Genomic DNA, 24231 nt, shown 5'->3' with positions numbered 1-24231 from the left:
CCGCCTCGTCCGCCGGGGGGGGGGGCGGGCCAGCAGGAGGGCAGCCGCGCATGCGTGAGTCTCGTCCCGTGAGTCTCGTCCCGGAAGCTCCCGCAGGGGTCACAGCCCCGCCCCTTCCCCCGGGATAAAGGAATTCCCTGTCAGGGATTGCCTCCCCAGGGATAAAGGAATTCTCAGACCAGGAGAGGTCGGGCAGCTGCAGGCCATCCGTGCCCAGGGCTCACTGGTGCGCGGGCACCTCCTCAGCAGTTTTTTTGCAGAACTCTTTGATCTGGACTTTGACAGAGGCTTGACCAAAAGGCCTTTTCTTTCCTTTTTTCTTTTTTCCCTTTAAGTGCATTTCCCCCCATATTAATATTAATACTCTGTCATTAAAGAAAAGTGGGCAATATGGTAAGCTGAAAGGATGAAATAATCAGTAAAAATCCCAGTCCCCAAAGTATTAACACTAAAGAAAAATACCGACATGTTTTGTTTGGCTCATCAACATTTTCTCCCCCAGCAAATGCCCTACAACCAACCAAATTTCTCACACAACCAAGTGCTTCTGATAAGAAAAGGGTTCTTGAATTCTTTTTGGTTTTGGTTACAGCTACAAAAAACATGAACTAATTCACATGTATACATAAAAAATAGGTAGGTGAGATACAACCACATTTACTTGACAGACGTGAGCTAACACGGGTCCGCTATTAACATAGGAGGCCAAATCATCGGACTTTTCTACATTATTTATGTGACTGAAAATGCGGCTGCTCGTCATTTTCTGTAGTTCACATATCCACTTCGTGGGAGGAAGTTCTCCTTGAAAATAGAGGACTTTTACCAAAGAAGAAATAAATAATAAGGAAGTGGATGAAATGAACTTGATATTTTCTTATTATTTCAAGTTTGTAAAAAATACTTGCCTCTCACCATCATTTAAATAATAAGGAATTACACAGTAACCTAATTTTATTTATGTTTATGTCCGTAGAGGCCAAGAACTAACACACAGCAAATTCTCAGTATAATCAGGATGTTCCCCCAAATCATCCCTCATAGAGCAGTCTCCAAGACTTTGACACCCACGTGCTATTCTAGAAAGTCAGCCCATTCATTAGATGATTTTAATCCCCACCCCCCCCCACCCCCCCCCCCACCCCCCCCCCCGCTCTGTTCCCAGGAGCATTCTCCGGGAAACACTTCTGTTTCCAGCCTACCAACAATGTCTCTGCGGTAGTGACTAGACAGCTGACCAGGGGGAGTGCAAGGAGAGGGGCTGGAGAGATGCGGGGGGCAGGCTTTTAGGGAAGCGGGTCTTTAATAAACAGATTCAAGGAGAAGAAGGTTGGCTTCTAAGAGGTTTCACACAACCCAACCCAACACCTTTCCAGCACATGAGCACACTTACAGAATGGTCATTTCCAGACAAACGAGCCTGGCCACAACAGAAGGGACATCTCCCCCTGCCCCGCCCCTCCCCCCCCCCCCCCCCCATGGATGCCATCACTGGTGTGGCCTGTGAGCAAAGCAGCTGGGAATGCTTCACTGCACAGGGGCAAGTGTGACGCACGTGTACTCTGCATCTCGTTCTTGGGACATTACAATTTCTAGGCCTCTGAAATACGGACCTGTATTTTTTTGTTGTTTGCCTCTGTTTTCGTTGTGAGGACAGACAATTTTTGAGTGAGTTCTTCCCTCTCTGCAAGATTTTTGTCTTCAGAAAGCCTCTGCAGCTCCTGCAAGGAGTCTTTAGTCTTCAGCAGCTCACTGTCGGTTTCTCGAAGTTTCCTGGATGCGCTTCTTTCCTTTTCCTGGGATTTCCTAAGTAGCTGCCTTAAGTTTTTGACTTCATTCTGATGTTTTACCATAATTTGAGGTAGATTGTTTTGTGAATTCTCATATTTCCCTATTGCTTTCAAGTGCCTAAGCTGAAGATGTTTCAAAAATTGGTTTTCTATGACCGTGGCTTCCAATTTCCGACGTATATCGCATAGTTCGTTTTTGAGCTCTTTAATCTTCTGGAGCCTTGCTGAGAGGATGCGATGAGTCATAGCGTCTCTTCTTTGGGCAATCACATTGTTCTGAGCATTTAAAAGTGGCGCATTCCGGTTGTGCTTTTTTCCAACTGAGATTTCCTTCTGGCCTGCGTGAGCAGATAATCCAGTTTGTTACTAGTCATATAGATAGACATATGCGGATTTGCGCATATGTGTTACCCCCACCTGCACCCCGCACACATACAAGGCGAACGAACATGTAATATAGACGTGCTCCAGGTAGGGACTTCATATATAGATCCCTCATTTCAGGTCAGTAGTCGTCTCTTTTACAGCTAGGGATCATGACTCATTTGTCTAAGGTCACAGAACCACAAAGTGGCATAGAATGGATGGAAAACCAGGCTTTCTTTGACTGTAAAACCTGTACGTATTTCTATTATTAAAGTTCTATTAAAAACCACAATAATAGATAACATTTACTAAGGGCTTACCACATGTTAAGCATTGAACTAAATGCTATATGTAGATTATCTGATATAATCCTTCCAATAATATGTTATGAGGCAATTCGAGTGTAACATGAGAGAGCCCAGTGTTATATATGAATATCTCCTATATTCAAAAAGAGTCTTAGAAAGCCATTGAACCGCTTAGACTGTGTGTACGGATATTTCATTTCTCAGTAAATCCAACACAGCTAAGTTTTCCTGTTCCTTTGGGCTCTAAAGGAAGTAGTTAGTTGGCTTGTATTCAGAAGTCTATTTCAAACAAAACGTGTCTAAACAATGTCACATCAAGCTTATATAACTGAGTTGTGTCAAGTGTATGTGTAACGTCACTGCATTATTATCCCATTTTAAAGATGAACAAACTGATGCTTCGCGACATCCCTGCTTGATGGGCACACAGCTAGTCAGTGGTGAAATGGAACCCATGTCTGTGTGCCTGTGCTACTGCCCCATATGTATGTGCATTTGCATGACATTTACATGTGTTTATGTGCATACTGTGTATGTGCGTGTGCATGTTAGTATATCTATATTCTTTTTTTAGTTTATTGATTTATATTGAGAGACAGAGAGAGAGAGAGAGACTGCATGAGCAGGGGAGGGGCAAAGAGAGAAGAGAGAGAATCCCAAGCAGGCTCCACCCTCCCAGCATGGAGCCTGACTCAGGGCTCGATCTCATGAGCCGTGAGGTCATGACTTGAGCTGAAATCAAGAGTCAGATGCTTAATCAACTGAGCCACCCAGGAGCCCCTAGTATATCTGTATTATGAGAGAGACTGAAACTGGATTCTAGAATCTAAAAAAATATATGGTCCTCATCCTGGAGAGAGAAAGCATCTAGTGGCCAGTGTCACTGGAGTCCTAGCCTTAAGCTGTTGCCCACATGTGGACACGTCACCTGAGACACGGCTTAATATGTTTGGTGTAGGTGGTGGAAAAGGTGATTCTGCCTGTGATGGAAATCACGAGCCAACAGAAATGGAAGGTGCTTCCTAGGGACAAGGCATCTCAATTGTGACTGTGACAGAACACATAGATGTGGCAACGATTACGGTATCCGTATCACATCAGTAATCAATGGGCGGTCTTTACAACTGTGCCCCCACAGGTCTTTATTTTCCCACTGGGAACGATTCAGTAAAGGCTGTGGTTGAACGTTTGAGTATTTTGGAATAGGTTTTTGAGCACATTGAAAATTGGAAAGCAAAGGTCAACCTCTGAGGCTGGGCACTGGCTGGGAAAGGCCCAGACCCAGGTGGATCAGGCTGGATTAAAACAGGGGGTGGGGTGGGGTGGGGACTGTCATGTTCTACACCACGTCCAGCGTGACCGAAACTTGACTCCCAACTTACAATGTCTCACTACTCTTGGGTGATGTATTTCCCGGAGGAGAGAGGGCTCTCCCTGAGACTAGAAGGATGAGGGTGGTGGGTTCTGTGGGCTGTGGAGGCTTATGTCCCTGACATATGCTGTGCTCAAGTGACGGGAGGACAGAGGCAGCATGAATGGGTGCTTGGGGACTAATCCCTGTGGCCATGGGCACACCTGCCAAGGTCCCAGGTTGAGATGTACATACACGGCATGTGTACTTTGAAAACAGGAGGTGACCCCATGTGCTTGGACAAGGAATGTTTGTGATGCAAATGAAGGACCAGAAGCCTTTCCCCAAGTGTCCGGTCTGTGTAAAGCCACCCTAACTCCCTCCTTCCCCCAAACACATCTGAGACTGAATTGTTTGCCTACCCTAGCTGGTGCTTGGGGGAGGATGAACCAGATTTACTTGCTTCAGAAGATAAACATACCACTTGTATTTGAGTGACATAGAATAAATTTATTCTATAGACATTATGCATACTTGTATACTAATCAAGGTTATGGAAAACGGAAATAGAGTTTAGTCCTTAATGATTTTGCATCTCATTATACTAACCCCTGCCTGGTAAGAATGACCAAATTTATCATTTCTATCTCATTTCATGTAGTGAGGCAGATTTAGCCCAATGATTAAACTACTCTTAATGAAGTGACAAAATTAATTTTGGCTGCTCCCAATTTATGACCAGGTGTTTCGCATAAAGAACTCAATAAATACTTGTGGAATAAATAAATGAGGAAACAGTTTTTAAAAGTTAAATTGTCAGGCACTTAGAACTCAAAGTGCAGTTCGTGTAGAAATAGTTTTATAAATGCTAACAGCCTTTCATACAGCCCCACGGAAGTGTAGAATCAATACAAAGTGTAGTGTATAGATCTATGATCCCTGTCATAAAACCTTGGAGCCAGACTGTTTCTGAATTATTATTATTATTATTATTATTATTATTATTATTATTTTGGTGCATATACAGTATTTCCCATAGAATTTCCAGTAGGGCTGGGAATAGCATACTTTAATCAAAGAATATTTTTGTGAAATATGTGGCTATTCACACTAACTGAAATAAAGATCAGTCTCATGTTAGTTCAGATCTGGTTTTTGTTGCTGAATCAGTTTAGGTACCAAAGATATAAAAACTGCTCGTTTTTCAGACTTTTGTAAATTCAGACGTGGATAGGGGATCATAACCACGATGGAGCCTAACCACGATGTAGTTTCTGTTGTGATAATCTCTTCCAAATGCCACAAACAGACTTCTTTTGACAGAGTCCCATGTGACAGAAGGAACTAGGCTTTTCATCTTCTACCCTCGGCCTTGACCGTGAGCATAAGACTCCTACCTCTCTAGAAAAGGAGCTTTTAGCCTTTTGAGAATCTGGTGGAAGCTCATGGGTCCTTCTCCCTAGAAGAGTTCACAAATGTAAATAGACACAAAAAATGCAAAGATTTTCATGCAGCCCAGAGATATGCGACTAAGATGAAGAATCCCTACCCTATAGCTGGGAAGAAGGGGACCTGAAGGTTCTAGATGACTCTGAGGTAGCAGAGGGAGTCCTAGGCACACCTGGTCACAGGGGGCTGGCGGGGGGAAGACACGGGGTACACCTGACAGCAGACATGCTGTCCACATAGTATTGACGTAGTTTGCAGCTGCTCACTGATGGCAGTTCTGATGGCCACAGCCGAAGAAAGTGTCAGCCATGTCCATATTAGGAATATTTATAAGCCCAGGATTGCCTAAAATGGGAGGAGGTATTCACAGTCTGGGCAGGGAGGCAGGGAGTGAGGTCAAGGACATCACAAGGCTACTTCCATCTGGACAGTTAGGAACTGGTGTCGGTACTCTTACAGTCCACAAGGGAATGGATGACCTTGTTAACAGCCTTTTGAACCACCTCTGTCTCAAAAGATGATCTTTGCCTCACCGGACTTGGAGACCATCCTCTTGGGGTGCTGACTCAGGTATTTACAGTTCATTGGCAATTCGAACCTTGATTCTTCATCTGGGATGCGAGGCAAGAGGCCAGCAAAGTCCAAGTGTCGTGGTACTCTGTAACAAGGCCACCTGTTAACTAAAAACGGAACTAACCTCACCAGTAGGCTCCGGCAGGGTAAGTTGTACAAGAGGGCTAGGTTTCTTGTTTTCAGCCTAACTTCCTGCCATCTTGTAATCATTCCCAATTTCTCTATTTCCTTCCGTACAAGTTCATTTATAAACACACATTTGAAATAGGGGACAACAATAAAACCGAACAGGGACGACTTCAAATACTAGTGCATTAAATAATAATGTCATTGGGAACAGAAGTTTGGTCTTGCTTGGGAAATGTTGCTTCTTACCTTTAGGTTGGGAGACTTTAGAGACATTATACATTTTCTTCTCGTTCTTTTTTTCTCTTATCATAGTCTTCTCTAAATAATTTCTATTACGAGCTGTTTCAGAACATTCAGAGAGAAAGTCTTCTGAATAATCACAGGGAGAACTTAAACTTCTGCAGGAACACTGAGATCTGCTGTAATCCACACTCCTATCAGAAGTGTGACTGGGGCTGCCTCTTGAACAGTCACCTGCGTCCTGGGTTCCCGTGCACTCTGCAGACCTCCTCCTGGGTCCTAAGGCCACACAGGGGAGGTGCTCATCTACACCTGTTTCTGCTGGATCAGCCAGAGACATAGCAAAACCTGATAGGACAAAAGTGTTTTCAGATTTATAGCTATTGACATTAAAATGAACCTCTGCTTTATTATATTTAACTATAAGTGGATCATTAAGAATGGGAAACACCACATCTTGTGGAAGTATTGTCTGGAAAAAATCTCAGTGGGGTTTTGTTTTTTTCTTTGACATAAAATGTAAGACCCCTGAGACAAACTTTGGTGAGACTCTATTCACAGGTAATACAAGACAAAGTTCACATCAGAGGACAACAATGACAGCAATCTGTGAATTAGTGAATTACATCTTCATTCTCTAAGAATGTTGCAAGATTTTGCCTTGAAGAAAACGACAGTACTTGGTAAGCTTGGATGGCTGGTATGAAATGCAATACTTAGGAAATTCAAACATATTTGTGGAGATGGACACACTTTTATTCATTAGTGATGAAATCACACTTTTGAGATGAAACATACAGCATAGAATATGACAAATTAATCTACTACTTTTTTAGAGTTAATACTTGTTTTAAATTAAGAGTAATAGTGGATCCCAGGGATATAAACTTGATCCATAATTACAAGGCTTGTCATATTTTAATGAAAAAAATGTGCTTTCCTTTCTGTGCTCCATTTGGACTGTTATAACATGAATAGGACCTCCCCCGATTACAGCTACACGATGACAGAAAACAATTCAGGAAAAAATGTGGTTTGCACGGAAAATCATCCCATTGTTGCAACCTTTTTGAAGACAGTCCACCCAGTGGAAAATTTACATTTGTTTAATAAAGAACTGATCATACTTTCGCAGCTACACAAAGACCAAACTTTTATCATAATGGATTTGGAAAAATCAAAACCAAGTTTGTCTAATTATTAGAAACTTAATCATTCAATGTGAAAAATCGAAACCTTACTTGGGAGCTAAACAAGACTAACGTGGACTTCGAAGCAAAGTGCTGAAAAACTGAAACTGAAATGACATTTGACGATGCGGATCCTAATTTCTCATCAGGGACGAAAGCTACCATGTGGTCCAAAGTCCTGGCAACCAAAGGCCACGACTGAAAAAGTAATTAAGACCCAGACATAGCCACTTTTATTTTGGTTAGACTTGGTCCAAATTTAGTGCAACAGAAGGTTTAATAAACATAGCAGGTCTTCACTTGTAGGTCAGGAATGTTTCACTGCAGCGAATTACTCCCCAAAGCAACGTCACACATCACTGCAGGGTTCTATGCATCTAGAATAACTTCTCGGCACTTTGCTGCTAGCGCCTGCTTGACATTCAGTGAAAACAAAGGTACTGTAGTTCGCTTCCACTTTCTTTTTAAATTCTTGGTATAGAGCCTAGGCAGTACTATTGAACTTGATTCAGCTGAATAATCTGTGTGACCAGTAAGGCTAGATGACAAGGTCTCTCACACAGACTCTCCTACACACGCCCCACGAGGTCTGCAATCCTCCATCCAGATTCTCGTTTGATCTAAGGACCCTGGGAGGCATGATGGCCCACAGCTAAACTCACAGTTTCCTGTGAAACTTTCACAGGAAAGTTAGTTCTCTGAGGTACAATGAGTCTAGCTCCAAGATAGCTCAGGACAGCGACTATACTATACGTAGCTTTCACATGCCCTTGTCCGTGGTTAATATACAAAGACTAGATTCCAATATACACAAGCTTTTTTTTTTTTTCTTTTTTAAAGTAATCTCTGGACCCTACCTGGGGCTCGAACTCACCACCCCCGAGATCGGGAGTCACATGCTCCACTGACTGAGCCAGCCAGGCGCCCCTGTACCCAAACTTTTGATACTGTTGGTAAGCCTTTAGTCATCTGACGTGAGAATTTAAAATGGACAGAATGTGAACTCAGACACAAGGAGGCTCTGGAATCCTCTATGATGCCGCTGCAGGAAGGCACAGAACACCAGTTCTGTTTTGACAGCAGTTCAGAACAAAGGAACCCATCTCCCAGGTCTTTACGGGGGTTATTGTTTTCATTCAACAACCCCACTTCCTCTGTTTCATCAAGAAGGCAGAAGAGAAATGAGCTGCCACCAGACCCTTCCCGACAGGGATCTAACGTCACTGGCTCTACTGAGAGTTTTTGGTTTTTTTCCCGAGTCAGCTTCTGCCTCTTTCTGCATTGGCTGGACTGTCAAGCTTTCTCCTCTTCTGATGAAATACATGAGGCAGTTCACCATCTCCCTACTACAGAAATCTTAGCCCAAATAATCCTAATAACATTAGTACCGTACTTCATATTTAGTGAGTGTTTTTACTTCACCCAAGCTGTGTTTGCATCATCTCATCCTGGCCACGTGAAGGGAACAGGCTCAAGCAGGTTAAGCAGTTGTCCCTGTTTTCTTGCTTCCAGGTCAGGACTTTTTTCATTAAGCATCACAACTGCAAACATCACACTGGTGGTAACATCACACATCCTAAGGCAAAGAATTGATCTTTCCAGACGCATTCTGCCATGTAACAGTGGGTAGATGCACAGGCAAAGATCCTTACTTCTGAACCTTTGCAGATGGATTAAGAAGAGACCAAGTTGCTGGTGTGCAAGATCCTGAAGGACCAAAAATGCTCTGCTGTGGCCCTCATGGCCTTGCCTGTCCTTGACCCTAGGAGCTGTCCCTCCTCACCTCTTCCCTCTCATGACTTTAGCCCCTAACTTCCTCCATGCATCTTGTTAAATCCGCATCACTGCAAGAAGCCAATGGCTGGTAATCTGTGAGACAGATTTTTGACCAGTTGTTGGCTGACCTCTGCTGCTAAAGCCCTGTAAAAATTCCCTCCTCCTTGGGAATGCAAGCTGGTGCAGCCACTCTGGAAAACAGTATGGAGGTTCCTCAAAAAACTAAAAATAGAACTGCCCTACGACCCAGCAGGGGTACTACTAGGCATTTATCCATGAGATACAGGTGTGCTATTTCGAAAGGACACATGCACCCCCATGTTTATAGCAGCACTATCGACAATAGCCAAAGTATGGAAAGAGCCCAAATGTCCATCGATGGATGAATGGATAAAGAAGATGTGGTATATAGATACAATGGCATATTACTCGGCAATCAAAAAGAATGAAATCTTGCCATTTGTGACTATGTGGATGGAACGGGAGGGTATTATGCTAAGTGAAATTAGAGAAAGACAAAAATCATATGACTTCACTCATATGAGGACTTTAAGAGACAAAACAGATGAACATAAGGGAAACAAAAATAATATAAAAACAGGGAGGGAGACAAAACAGAAGAGACTCATAAATGTGGAGAACAAACTGAGGGTTACTGGAGGTGTTGTGGGAGGAGGGATGGGCTAAATGGGGAAGGGGCTTAAGGAATCTACTCCTGAAATCATCGTTTCACTATATGCTAACTAATTTGGATGTAAATTTTAAAAAATAAAAAAATAAAATAAAATAAAATTCCCTTCTCCTTCCTCAGAACTCTCCTTTGAGACAGCCATCCCAGTATTGTAGGATACAGGCTTAATTCAAGAGTGTTTTTCATTTACAGTCACAAACTGTCTAATGGTACAAGAGTGGGAGTGTGACAGTTGAAGCTGGTGGACAACTTGAAGGCAGGCTGACGTGGGCTTGAACCTAAGTCTGTCAGTTAGTGAAGTGAAATTGGCCACCTATAAGACATGAATAACAACACCGATTCCATAGGGTTATCACAGGGAGAAATGAGATAGTGTTTGTAAATATCTATCACGGCACCTGTCCCATAGCACGCCATCAGCAAATACTAGTTGTCTCTTGGAAGAGTAATTCTTGAACACACACCAGGACTCTCGAGGGCCCTGCTCGTGTCTTTATGTGAGAGATGCAACCAAGAGTCAGTTTGTTTCCACATCAACTATTTTACTGGGAACAATTGCTTGACAAATGGCATTTGACTGAAAACTCTCTGAAGACAGAGACTGTGTCTTGTTTCTGTTGTAACTTCAGGCCACCCACTGCTGCCTCACAACCAAAATTTGTAACCACTTGAATACGGATCACCACCATCACCCCCCCTACACTGTATGCCAAGCACAGAGGCAGCGGCTTCCATATGGCGGCTGACTTCATCATGATGACAGCCCTGTGCAATAGGGATCAGTCATCGTATTTTACTGTTGAGCAAACTAAGTAAGGCTCAGAAACGTCAAGTAACCCGTCTGAGGTCACAAAGCTAGTGAGGGGGAGAACTCAGTTTTTAGGCCAGGTCTGTCTGCTGGGTTTTTTTCACCGTACCATACTACTTGACCCCAAATGGACATAATTTGACCCAACTTAATTGTCACTGCAACTGTAAAATGTTAAAGTATGTCAAGACCTGTGATAAACCTATGAGGATCACTCACTCTTCAGCTTTTCATGTTTTACCTCTAGTCTAGAGTCCAAAATCTGAGACTATATTGAAACCAATCATGTATCCCTTAACCTTTTAGATTAATCAGTACAACTCACTCAGAATCTGACATGACGGGAACAGTGAGAGATACAGATAAGGAAGTTAGGGTGAAAGAGTGGTTTTTTTCCATTCCTAGATTAGAATATTGAGGTTTGGTGATGTGCTTGTACTCCATGTACAACTTTTTTAAGTTTATTTTTATTTTGAGAAAGAAATAGAGAGCAGGTGGGGGAGGGCCAGAGAGGAAAAGAGAGAATCCCAAGGCTCTGAGCTCTCAGCACAGAGTCCAATGCTGGGCTTGAACTCACACCTGCGAGATCATGACCTGAGCCGAAGTCAAGAGTTGGATGCTCAGGTGCCCCATACACGTACAATTTTTTAAAAGAAATATTCCCAGGGCTTCTGGGTGGTTCAGTTGGTTGGGCATCTGACTTTGGCTCAGGCCATGATCTCATGGTTCACGGGTTCAAGCCCCATGTCGGGCTCTGTGCTGACAGCTCAGAGCCTGGAGCCTGCTTTGGATTCCGTGTCTCCTTCTCTCTCTGCCTCTCTCTTTCTCACATTCTGTCTCTCTCTCTCTCTCTCTCAAAAAGAAATAAACATTAAAAAAATTTTTTTATTAAAAAAATAAAGTAGTCCCTCTGAATCACATGCTTCCATAGGGCTAAGACCAGTTGATTGCCCCATGTCTGATACAGCAGAGAACTAGCCATCCTGGTCTCTTTGTTTAATAAACACTGATGTAACAGGAAAAAAAAAAAAAAGGACAAAATTCTAATTGAAATCCATTGGAGCCAAATAAGCCTTAATATCTATAAACAGCCTCGCTCTTAATTCTGTGATTAAAATGTACTCTAATAGAAGGCTTTATAGGTTTAGCTATGGAAAAGAAGGTGGATTTGAAGTCATTATTGCTCTCCCCATATAGATTTGCAAGAGCCATAAGCCTCTGTTTTTGGCTGAATTGTCCAATGTATACAATCTCCTGTGGGTCTCTATTTTGCAAGGCCCCTATAGCTAGGAGGCAGTAACTATAGCTCCTTTAAAATGCTTGAGAAAATCGCATACAATTAAAAACATCCCAGTGAGAAGATGCCATATTAGCAAAGTTGTCCGTAATCTTTCCTGCTCAATAATTCACCGAATACAATCGGTATCATTTCCACAGGATGGGCCAAAATGCAGTCTTATATAGAAAGTATTTTTGTGAGTGTGTGGGATGGGTGGGTAGAAAATTCATCATTGTCACCAATTATCTAGTGGATGTACTGTCAGCTTGTTTTCAATAAATTTCTATAGAACATGGTATGAGACACAGTTATTTTACACTTGATCACTATTATAATCTAATCTATTTCACTGAAAATATAAGCAACTTCAGATTAATTACTGGGTTCACTGATCACTCTCATAATTAAATAAGCACAAATATCTAAGAATTACAGGCTGTAATTTCAATCCATATCCTTAAGATGTTAATTTTTTTTTGTAATTTACTAAACTTAAGAGTTGTCATAAGTGTTTTACACAGTGCTATATTCTTTTGAAACGATACATTTACAACCTGGTACAGCCAGGAGATGAGCTGGCCGTCCCAGTGATTTCCTACAACTCATGAATGTCAGTTGTTTATTAATATCAGCTTTTAGGTAAACTTGATGTGCTTCTTTCTGCTGTAACAAATAGAAAGGCAATTGTTCTTAATGTTAATAGCAGTCTTCGACAAAAAAACGGTCATAAGAGACACAGGGGACCAGAGGGTTTCCTATGAAGCAGTTCAGTAACGATGGTACCAACTTAATAAACTTAAATGAGTTTATTAGGTGAGTCACCAACATTTCAATCATCATTTTTTTTTTTTAACGTTTTATTTATTTTTGAGACAGAGAGAGACAGAGCATGAACGGGGGAGGGGCAGAGACAGAGGGAGACACAGAATCGGAAGCAGGCCCCAGGCTCTGAGCCATCAGCCCAGAGCCTGACGTGGGGCTCGAACTCATGGACCGCGAGATTGTGACCTGAGCTGAAGTCGGACGCTTAACCGACTGAGCCACCCAGGCGCCCCTCATCATTTTTAATGCATCCAGTAGGTCAACTTATTTGGCTTACTAAGAGTATCTATAAGAAAACAAATTCCTAAGCAACTGAGATGCAACTTTTTTTTTTCAATCTTTTATTGAGTACATAGAAATACAGTATGAAATGACATATGATAAACTGCACATATTTAAAGTGTACAATTTGATAATGCTAGACATGTGTATATACTCGTGAGACTACCACCATGATCAGTAGAGCCTACCTCCAAAATTTCCTTGGACCCCTGTGAGGTTCCTTTCTCCCATCCCTCCCTGCTCCTCCCTTTCCCCCCACATGACCACTGACTGTTTTGTCACTCTAGGTTTGCATCTTCTACAGCTTTCTATAAATGGAGTCGTACAGTATGCACTTTGGCTTGGCTTCTTCGCTCAGCATAATGATTTTGAGATTCATCCAAGTTACTGGGTATATCGGCAGTTCATCCCCCCCACCCCCCAATCTCATCCGCGGTTAGTATCCAATTGTGTGACCACACCACAATTTGTTTATTCGTCCACCTGCTGATGGACTTTTCAGCTATCTTCACTGTTGGGCCATTGCAAATAAAACAGCTATGGGCATTCATACCCGGGTCCTATGTATGGACATAGGATTTCTTTTTTTGGCGGGTAAATACCTAGGGGTGGGTTGGCTGGACTGTATGGTGAGTGCATGTTTAACTTCTTAAGAAGCTGCCAGACTGTTCTCCACAGTAGCTGCACCATTTGGCGTTCCGGCCAGCGGTGCATGAGCTCCCGCTGCTCCACGTTCCTGCTAACACTTGATATGGCCACTCTTTTTAGTTTTATTTAGAAAAAAATAATAAATAAAATAAAAACCTAATAGGTCTGTTTAGGGATGCCCTCTATGGCTTTAGTTTGCATTTCCCAAATGACGGATAACAGTGAACATCTTTTCACGCGCCCATTTGCCATCCTTGTGTCTTCTTTTTTGGGGGGATGGGCGATGAAGTATCTGTTCAAATCTTCTGTCCATTTGTAAATTGGATTGTTGGTTTTCTTATGGCTGTGTTTTCAGAGCGCTTTTATACTCTGGACATAAGTCTGTTACTGGATACATGTTTGTAAATATTTTCTCCCAGCCTGTGGCTTGTGTTTTCATTCCCCTAAAAGTGTCTGCAGATGTTTTTAATTTTGATGAAGCCCAAATTACCAATTTGTTCTTTTACTGATTCTTCTGGTATTGCATCTAACACATTTTTACATAGCCCGAGGCCACAAAGATTTTCTCCCAGAAATTTTATAGTTTTGTTTTACTTTGATCCATTTTGAATTAATTATCATGGGTCAGAAATTGACCGGAGGTTTGTTGTTTTTTTTTTTTAAATAAGGATATTTAGGGGCTCAGTCGGTGAAGTGTCTGACTTTGGCTCAGGTCATGATCTCGCAGTCCATGAGTTCGAGCCCCGTGTCGGGTTCTGTGCTGACAGCTCAGAGCTTGGAGCTTGCTTTGGATTCTGTGTCTCCCTCTCTCCGCCCCTCCCCTGCTCGCACTTCATCTCTCTCTCTCTCAAAAATAAATAAATGTTAAAAAATAAATAAATAAGATAAAATAAAATAAGGACATCAATTGTTCCAGCACCGTTTCTTGAAAAGACCAACACTTTTTGCACTGAATTGCCTTTGTACCTTTATAACTGAGATGCCGTGTGTGAGTCTATTTCTGTGCTCTCTTTGGCTCTGCTCACCTAGTTCTCTATCTTTACATTGACACTTTACACACCTTTCTTGTTACTGCAGCTCTATAATTAATCTTTTTAAAAATTATTATTTTTTTTAATGTTTACTTTTGAGAGCGAGACAGAGTGCGAGTGGGGAGGGACAGAGAGGGAGACACAGAAGCCGAAGCAGGCTCCAGGCTATGAGCTGTCAGTACTGAGCCTGATGCGGGGCTCAAACTCATGAACCATGAGATCATGACCTGAGCCGAAGTCAGATGCTTCACCGACTGAGCCACCCAGGCACTCCTATAATTAATCTTAAAATGGGATAGCATTAGTTCTCCAACTGTCTTCTTTCTTTTCAAAGTTGTTTGGCCATTTTATTTAGGTTCTCTGAGTTTCCATGGGAATGTTAGAATCAGCTTGTCAGTTCCCTCAGAAAAGCCTCATGGAATTGTCATTGTGATTGTGAGTCTACAGATAAATTCATGGAGAACTGACACCCTGACAAAAACAGCTCTGGTTTGTTAGGCCATCTTCTGTAGTTTGTAGTGCATAGATCTCTTACATATTTTTTTTCAGATTTATCCCTATTTCATATTTTTGATAACTGCTATTATACAGGTATTGTTAAGTAGTATTATCTTTTAATGTCAATTTCCAATTGTTTGCTGCTAGTATACAGAAAAACAATTGATGTTCGTGTATTGAGGTCATATCCTGTAAACTTGATCATTGGTTCTGGTAGCTGTTTTATAGATTTCATCACAGATGATGATGTCATCTGTAAATAAAGAGGGTTGAATTCTCCTTTTCTAATATGGACCCTTTCATTTCTTTTTCTTGCCGGACTGGTTGGCAGAATCTCCAGTACAATGCTGGACAGAAGCGTTGCTAAGAGTTGACGTCCTTGTCTTGCCTTGGAGCTGAGAAGGAGACTGTCCAGTCTTTCACCATTAAGTGTGATGTTAGTTGTAGGTTTTTCCTTTATTAGACTGAGGAAGTTCCCTTCCATTCATTATTTATCTAGGGAAGTAAGGCAAATCTTGAGGGAAAAGTGGGAAGAGAGAGGTTATCAAGAGAGAGGGGGAATAAATAAAAGGGAGAAGCAGAGAAAGTTAGGATATGAGGGAAGTCCATTTGGGGCTCCTGCTGAAAGTCTAGGGAATATCCACCAGGGAAACCCTTTCGCCACCCAGCTCAGGAAGTGGACATCTGCCTCATACGGTACAAGCAGGCACTACGTGCTAGAACACAGAAACAATGCTTTAATTTCCCAAACCAGTTCTATTCCTGAATCTTTCTGTAAGAACCACTTTGGGCTTCCTTAGATTCTGTCTGTACTATACTGGTTTTAGGTAAGGGTAGTCAGGCACTATCTGGAAGACTAGGAGGCTTCTTTGCTGGTTGTCAAGGGGCAGAGGCCGCATCCCTTCTGTCGTCTACTGAATGGTAACAATCCCCTAACTGTAGACCTTCAGTCAGCTGGGGAAACCACCAGGTGATTCCTCTACATTGTCACTTTTCCTTCCCTAGAGAGCCCTGGAGCATGCCAGTGCCTCCTGTGATGAAGAAGGGAGTCGTCATATACCTTTCTGAGGCTGTCTTTGGAATGTGCTCAGTGTGAGTGGTAGCTTCTCAGATGGCTCCCACAGACTCCCATTTCCTGGGACTCATGTCCTTGTGTGATCCCCTTCCCTACGGTGTGACTCAGATGTCACTTTCAAGATGAGATTAACTAAAAGGCTTTGATTTCTGTCATCACCTTCTCTTTTTCTCTCACTTGCTCACATTGATGGAAGCCAACTGCTATGTTGTAAGCAGACCCACGGAGAAGTACACATGACAAGAAACTAAGGCCTCAGGCCAATGGCCAGTGAGGAACTGAGACCCTCAGTTGAACAGGCTGTGAAAAACAGAATCCTACCACCAACTGCTGGAGTGAGTTTGGAAGCTTGGAACTTCCCCCAGCTGAGTCTGGGGATTACTACAGCCCAAACTGACATGTTGACTACAGCCTTAAGAGACATCCTGAGCCAAGGAACCCAGCTATGCCCAGATTCCTGACCCAGAGAATAATAAATGTTTGTCGTTGTTTTTCCATCCAGTAAGTGTTCATTTGAAATTGGAGACAGACTTATAATAGACAGAAAACTTCTGTGTCAATCTACTTTAGGAGGTTACAAAATCAACAGTGATCTTGTAGAACATGGGAGAATAGGATTTAATGCTAAATATCTTATTTAGGTGAACAGGTGCTTTCTAGAATGTTTACTTGATTCTGAAAAAAATCTATATAATGCCATATTTTCTCTATCTCTAATCCATTAATTTTAATCAAATCATGATCTTAAAATAATTTTTTGGAGTGGTGGCCAACCACACTATTGTTTTAAGCTGTTAAGTTTTTTGGGTCATTTGTTACACAGGCATAGATAATTAATACACTCAGACATGTCTTCTCAGGATGGTTCAGTTACCAGAAGAATTACTTGAGCTTAACATAAATTACACCCACTAAGGACACAGAACATTCTTAGAATTTTGGAAGTCTCAGGACCCCAGAACTGTTCTATAATTTCTATCTGTAGGACCCAAATTTGGGCCTATTTGGGTTCACCTGTGGTAATTCCATTCTTTTTCATGAAACGGAGTCTGAGAAGTCTCATCAACAATGTCAAATGAACTGTATTTTTGGATATTACTAGTTGGCAACGAGATGTGCCATGAATGCATATATCAAGCAGTTCTCTGGAATATTCAGTCTGTTAAATACCAGTTTTCTCACTGATCTGTTAAAGATGGATGGATTGGTGACTAGTATCAGGTCCATAAATACCCTTTTAAGTTGATGAAACTGTTTCTGTGTGTCTTTGTGTTAACATAACTGGTCTTACCTCATTGTTATTAAAAAATGTATGTAGGCTCCACACATGGATTTCTGATTATGTGGTGCATTATTGAAAAATCAAAGTCTTAGGCCAACCATCTAATGTTCTTCTGAGTTTATTGACCAATTAATGAAAATGTCCAATCAAAGAACGTTTACTTAGTGTCTACTAGGCACTGGGGTTATGAAAAAAGCAAACTTCTGCCTTCAAGGATTTAAAAATAAGCCGTTAGTAATTATGTTATTATTCTTACTATAGAGTGAGCATACTAGTTTTTGATATACTGAGTTTATGGTGGTGTATAGTTCAGATTTTGGCAAGATTTATATTTTGAACACTAGTGTTTACAGTATAAAAGTTCCTGTTTGGGGCACCTGGGTGGCTCAGTCATTTAAGGGTCCAACTTTGGCTCAGGTTATGATCTCACAGTTTGTGGGTTCGAGCCCCACATCAGGCTCTGTGCTGATAGCTCAGAGCCTGGATCCTGCGTCAGACTCTGTGTCTCCCTGTCTCTCTGCCCCTCTCAAAAATAAATAAACATTAAAAAAAAGTTCCTGGGGGCGCCTGGGTGGCTCAGTCGGTTAAGCGGCCGACTTTGGCTCAGGTCACGATCTCGCGGTCCGTGAGTTCGAGCCCCGCGTCGGGCTCTGTGCTGACAGCTCAGAGCCTGAAGCCTGTTTCAGATTCTGTGTCTCCCTCTCTCTCTGCCCCTCCCCTGTTCATGCTCTGTCTCTCTCTGTCTCAAAAATAAATAAATGTTAAAAAAAATTAAAAAAAAAAAAAAAAAAGTTCCTGTTTTATTGCTCTTGAAGCATAACTGCACATGTTTCTGTCATGACAGGGTTGATGGTAGTTTCTTTGCTGTTATGACTCAGGAACACAACTTACAATCAAAAACACGGCTTGAATGGAGAGAATGTAACCCAACTGATGCTATGCTTTCCTGGAATGTGCCACGTAAAGGCATGGCTGCCCAGAACAACAATAAATTTGTATATCATGTTCTTTTAATTACAGAATTGGAAATAAAAATGTTCAAGATCAAGGTGCACATTTGAATCATTTGAAAACTACATTTTTTTGTGTGTAGTTGTCTTCAATTCTGCTTTTGCGACAAAGCAGACAAAAAAATATGCCAAAATGTTTTAAAATGAATTAACGCATACCTGCTGTCCTTCATCAAACGTTCCTAAGATGTATGACGATTAACTATACATTCTGAGTGGACGGTCCTTCACACCACAGTATTTAGGAGGTTTCCAGGGTAGTAGTTTTTGACATGTTTTGGTCTCTTTTTAAGGAAAGAATATACTTCAAAAAACCTAGAATAACATTACAAAAGGAAAATGTCAAGATGTCACAAGTGAACATTTATATGAGAAGAATCAGTTACAAGTTTTGAATCGGTATTAATTTATATCTACTCCTTTGTATATGGTTTGCTGTCTACTCCACACACTAAGGCTTCTTATCAAAGTGAATCAGCTCTTTGCAGTTGATCAGGAAATGGGATTCGAAGGAGCCACAACAGAGCAGCGCCTCTGAAAATGTTGTGGGTAGAACAAAAGGTTGTGTGGCTCAACCTGCCTGTTCTTTCTCTCCACTGCAAAGTTGAACATGAGTAACCAAAGTTTTTGGGTTACCTGTTACTTATCTGCAAACAACAAAAATAAGGAAAGGAACACTCTCCTGCTACTACTGGTGGGCACTGGATCTTAATTTAGAAGCACTGATATTACAGACATGGCATTATATATCGCAACTTGCTCTTCAACCGTCTCACAAATTACTACATTCTTGGCTATTACTACAACCAGAAAATCCCAATTCTTTTTTTAAATTTTTTCTTTAACGTTTATTTATTTTTGAGACAGAGAGAGACAGAGCATGAATGGGGGAGGGTCAGAGAGAGAAGGAGACACAGAATCTGAAACAGGCTCCAGGCTCTGAGCTGTCAGCACAGAGCCCGACGCGGGGCTCGAACTCACGGACCGCGAGATCATGACCTGAGCCGAAGTCGGCCGTATAACCGATTGAGCCACCCAGGCGCCCCCAGAAAATCCCAATTCTTAAAGTAAATATTCTGTAGTGAAGCTGGAACGCATTCAGGAGAATGATTTAGTTTTCAAAGGTTACAACTAGGTTTCCCACCCCAAATTATCGTGTGGGGAGATAACTGTATTCTTCACCAGTCCTGCTTTATGGAAAACAATAGCTGACGTTCAAGTTTTCCCTCTTTTCTGATCCATTCTCAACACTCGCTACTTCCTTTCCCACTTTACTTTTCCCTGTAGCAGGGATCATTATCTGACACAATCTGTATTAGTCTCCTTTAGCTTATCCGTTGCCTGACTTCCCCACTGACGTGTGCTTCTTGAGTACAGTATGTTGACTGTTGTATCTACTGCTGCAGCCCCAGTGCCCAGAAGAGTTCCCAGGGAAACATAAGTGTTCAATAAATATTGATTAAGTAAATTAATGGTGAGAGTGTTTCTTTCTTAGCTCCCTCAATTCCTGTCTCCATGCCCATTACTCCTGACAAGCTTTGCACTGCTGCTGACTCAACTTAAAATGCCCTAAGTGCCCTTTAAATGAACGCTTTTCCAATACAGTAAACAAATAGATGTCTCAAACTCAAAAGCCAGCCTCATGCTTACTAGTGAAACATGAACGCACCCTCCCGCAAGGACTAAGATAAGGATGCCCACTATCACTTCTGCGAATGAATACTGTCTTGGAGGCAGCAGGCAATGAAATTAGATGTGAGAAATAAGAGGAATAAACATTAGGAAAGAGAAGCCCAATTATATACTGTGCAAATTATTATCATGTGCAGACGACATGACTGTATACTTAGAAAACTCTAAAAACACTCTAAAGAATATTTAATAAAACTGTAGTTAAATGGATATAAAAATCAATCTTTTCTATATGCAAATTAAGATGACTTAGAAAATAGATGAGGGACACCCGGGTGGCTCAGGCGGTTAAGTGTCCGACTTTGGCTCAGGTCATGATCTCGCGGTCCGTGAGTTCGAGCCCCGCATCGGGCTCTGTGCTGACAGCTCGGAGCCTGGAGCCTGCTTCGGATCCTGTATCTCCCTCTCTCACTGCCCCTCCCCCACTTTCACTCTGTCTCTCTCCCAAAAATAAGTAAACATTAAAACAATTAAGGGGCGCCTGGGTGGCTCAGTCGGTTGAGCGCCGACTTCGGCTCAGGTCACGATCTCACGGTCCGTGAGTTCGAGCCCCGCATCGGGCCCCTGTGCTGACAGCTCAGAGCCCGGAGCCTGTTTCAGATTCTGTGTCTCCCTCTCTCTGACCCTCCCCCATTCATGCTCTGTCTCTCTCTGTCTCAAAAATAAATAAACGTTAAAAAAAAAAAAAATTTTTTTTAAATTAAAAAAAAAAAAGAGAATTAGCACTGATTCAGAAGAGGGTGTTTGCTCAAAGAAAAGGCATCTGAATGACAGTAGCAGACCTTCCAGTACAGCTGGCTGCTTGATGTCAACTGTCTAAGGTCTAAAGTTAGCTCACTGTTCTCAATAACTTCTAAGATCCAGTCCAGCGTGAAAAATCTGTAAATTAAACATATCTACATATATCAGAAATTTCAAGCCTTGATAATGTGAAAATGTGTCATGTTCAGCGTTTGGCTGGTTATAGACAAGCGATGTAGGTTTTGGTCATTTTACAACTTGATATTATTTTTGACAAAAACTTTGAATTCCTTCCCAGACCGAGTGTCCCCAAGAAGTGCCTTTGGGATGAAAAAGGAGAAACCGGGCCTCTCTGCTCCCACCAAGTGGTGGCTAATGCAGTTCACCGCCTGACGCTAAGAAACCAAATGTGAGTTTAGGGCTACATTTCTAGAAGTGTGCATTTGCAGCTCCCCCTCCTGGCCACGGCCACATTTCCTTCTAATTTTCAGTGTTGACCTGGTAATTTTTTCCTAGAATTTTCCTTCTATTTTAATAAATCGTACTAAAATACCCTACATTTGATATATCTCACACATCAAAATATTCATTTCATTCATTCTTTTAACACAGATTTGGGAGCTTTCTGTGCACCAGGAACTGTATGAGGTGTGGGGGGTGTAATGAACACAAACAGAGATGTTTCTCTTTTCATGGGGCTTTCATGCTGGCAATAAAATAATCACAATAGTGACTGTTGTAAATGTTTTAGAGGAAAGAGACACAACTCTCTGAAGCTACATGACAGAGAAACCTGACCTGGACAGTGACCATGGAGGTTCTAGAGAAGGACCATCAGAGCTAAGACAGGTCGGTGGGGGCTACCCACGCAAAAAGGAATGGAGGGTAGGAGGGAAGTACACTGGATAGAGAGAGTAGACACTTTCCAGGCCTGGTGGGCGGACGAGGCCCATTGGCTGGGTCCCAGTGGTCCCAGAGCCTCCCGAGGTCGGTGGGGGTGAGCCGCTGCAGGCTGACAGGAGGGCAGGTGTATGATTTGGGTCATTAATCCACGAGCGATGAGAAGCTAGCAGGGAGCAAAAGCGGGAGGCTGGGGAAGAATGCCATCATTTGCTCTGCTTTCTGAAGGTCACTCCTGCTGCAGTGTGGAGTGCAGAAGAGACAGAAGCCAGGGGAGAGGATTCCGGAAGGCTGGAGAAAGAAGGTGGCAGCTTGGGCTAAGGTGCCAATGGCGACTGAGAAGTGAAAGATGCACGGGAGACAATGTCACCAGGGCTCGGTGACCTGCCGGATGCTGGGGGAGCGCAAAGGCCAAGGAGGAATCCTTGCTGCCAATGCGAGAGGCCCCGGCTGGGAGGGGTGGTGGGAGACTGGTCTTGGGCACGTGGAGCTGGTGTCGGAGACGTATTAAGAGGAAAGGCCATTCCGCTCGCCGGACATATGGGTCAGCTCAGAGGGCCCAGCTGGAGGGATGAAGTTGGGAGTCCACACGGATGGGGATTCACGTAGGTGGTGTGCATAGATTTGTACCCAATTTCGGATTATGGGGGGCACGGGAGAGAACGCGATGAGAACAGACTGAGCTCTGAGGAACTGCAAGACCAAGGAGCCCCTGAGAGGAGGGCGAGCCAGCACGGTAGCGGGAGAAGCGGGGGGGGGGGGGGTGTTTGGGGCGAAGAAGCCAAGGGAGGACAATGCTTCAAGAACCGGGAGCAACAGTGTCAAATGCGAACGCTGCCGGAGACCGAGCAAGAAGAGGCCTGGCAATGTCGGATGGAGATGAGGGCGGAGGGCAGACTAGAGCGGGCCAAGGAATGAGACGCAAGGCATGGATACACGGAAGGTGGCAATTCTTTAAACCAGTTTGCCTGTCGAGGGGAACGAGACCTTGGGCGATAGCTGAAAACGAAAGGGAACAGGGGGTCAAGGGAGATTTTTTTCTCTCTTCCGGGATGGGAGACTGGAGCACGTTGAAAAGCCAAGGGCAAGAGCCAGTTGAGACACAACAGGTGACAGCTGAGAGTGAGAGCGTAGGTTTCGGACAAGCAGGTGAGGGTGGGATCCAGGGCACAGGGAGGGTGGCCGGGGATAGGACGATGTGCACATAGATGTAGGTAAGGCTTGCAGTTGTGGTGGCTGGAGCTTGAGGGGATTCCCGTCAGACAAGAAGTGACGGCAAGAGGGGGAGGTGTGAGGTCAAAGCTCAGGTTTCCGATCGGCGATATCCTGTGGACCCTCCACGAGTAGCAGCAACCCTACCCTGCTACTTTGGCCAACTGGAGCTTCCCTCAGTGGAAAAAGAAAAAGTGGGGCCTGGGGGTTCACGACTGCCAGGGTACAGGTGCGTGGGGGCCAGGAGCTCCCCGAGGGCAAGGACCTGTCCTATCAGTCGCTGCATCACTCTGTGCCTGATGGACTGGAGTACCAGTGCCCAGGCACTTACTCCCAACATGACCAGCACTGGGATGATCATTGATCTCCATCTCAATTCGCCTCTTTTGGTGCTTCTCTAAAAAACCAAAGATGAAAGAGAAGGGAATAAACAGAGCCTAAATTCCTACATGCCTTCTTTTTCTCACTTAAAAGGAAGCTCTGGATTTTTTTTTTTTTTTTTTTACTCTTCTGTACAGCCAGTTTTAAAGTTCTTGTCAAAGTTCAATCCAGGGACACACTCAGGTACCCAAGAAAGCTGAGGGGCATCTTTCGATTTTTAGCTTGTTAACAGTAAGGTGTTTATGTAGCTTTGGCTACCTGGTTTAAAAGCTGAAATCTTCAAAATACGTATTAAAAATTATTTTCATCTATGGAAACTATGAAATTCCTATCTTTAAAAGAAAGCCTTATTCACTTGAAACAACAGAAAAAAGGTAAGACTGTCTACATTCAAGGGAGGGAGGGCACACATAAGCACAGAGACCAATTAAGAGGCTACTGAAATAATCCAGGCACCAGAGGATGGTGGCCTGGACCTGGGTTATGATACTGGGAGTTTGAAGAAAAGACAGGATTGTGTCACCTATTCAGAGTACATTATGAAGGATGTGTTGACAGACTGAACGTAGGAAGGAAAAAGACGTTTCTGGTTTGCAGTCATGGGGTGGGTAAAAGTGTGGGAAGAGCAGGTGTGAGGGACTGTCAGGGGGTGCCTTAGACATCCAAGTACAGACGCGGGCAGGCAGTTGAGTACACGGGTCTCAGGT

General features: G+C 43.0%; 2 protein-coding genes across 10 annotated transcripts in view; one reads left to right on the top strand and one right to left on the bottom strand.

The window, feature by feature from the left end:
* GET1 (guided entry of tail-anchored proteins factor 1) overlaps positions 1 to 18636 on the top strand; it is a 61569-nt gene extending 42933 nt beyond the window's left edge. Inside the window, exons 5-6 of the transcript XR_008422411.1 lie at positions 16237 to 18141; positions 18381 to 18636. The gene's annotated coding sequence lies outside the window, so the exon portion shown is untranslated. The remainder of the gene's footprint in view (positions 1 to 16236; positions 18142 to 18380) is intronic.
* Positions 1 to 24231, bottom strand: part of LCA5L (lebercilin LCA5 like) — a 54214-nt gene that overhangs the window by 22837 nt on the left and 7146 nt on the right. For 6 of the 9 annotated variants that reach the window (XR_008422410.1, XM_019420369.2, XM_019420368.2 and 3 more), the window contains exons 2-5: positions 18758 to 18913; positions 6213 to 6554; positions 5798 to 5944; positions 1614 to 2128 (exon numbers count right to left, since the gene is read on the bottom strand). Coding sequence is in view for 7 of the 9 variants with exons in the window: in XM_019420369.2 (XP_019275914.2) it covers positions 1614 to 2128; positions 5798 to 5944; positions 6213 to 6546 (996 nt within the window). In the remaining 2 variants the exon portion in view is untranslated. Of the gene's footprint in view, positions 1 to 1613; positions 2129 to 5797; positions 5945 to 6212; positions 6555 to 18757; positions 18914 to 24231 lie in introns of those variants that run through there. The other 3 variants (XM_019420370.2, XM_019420371.2, XM_019420373.2) reach the window with 3 other exon arrangements.

The sequence above is a fragment of the Panthera pardus genome, unplaced genomic scaffold (genome assembly GCF_024362965.1).
Source record: "Panthera pardus isolate Hobbes unplaced genomic scaffold, ASM2436296v1 HiC_scaffold_16, whole genome shotgun sequence".
Taxonomy (NCBI): Eukaryota; Metazoa; Chordata; class Mammalia; order Carnivora; family Felidae; genus Panthera; species Panthera pardus.
Note: the sequence above shows the minus strand (reverse complement) of the source record. Positions and strands in the feature narration are given on the sequence as shown.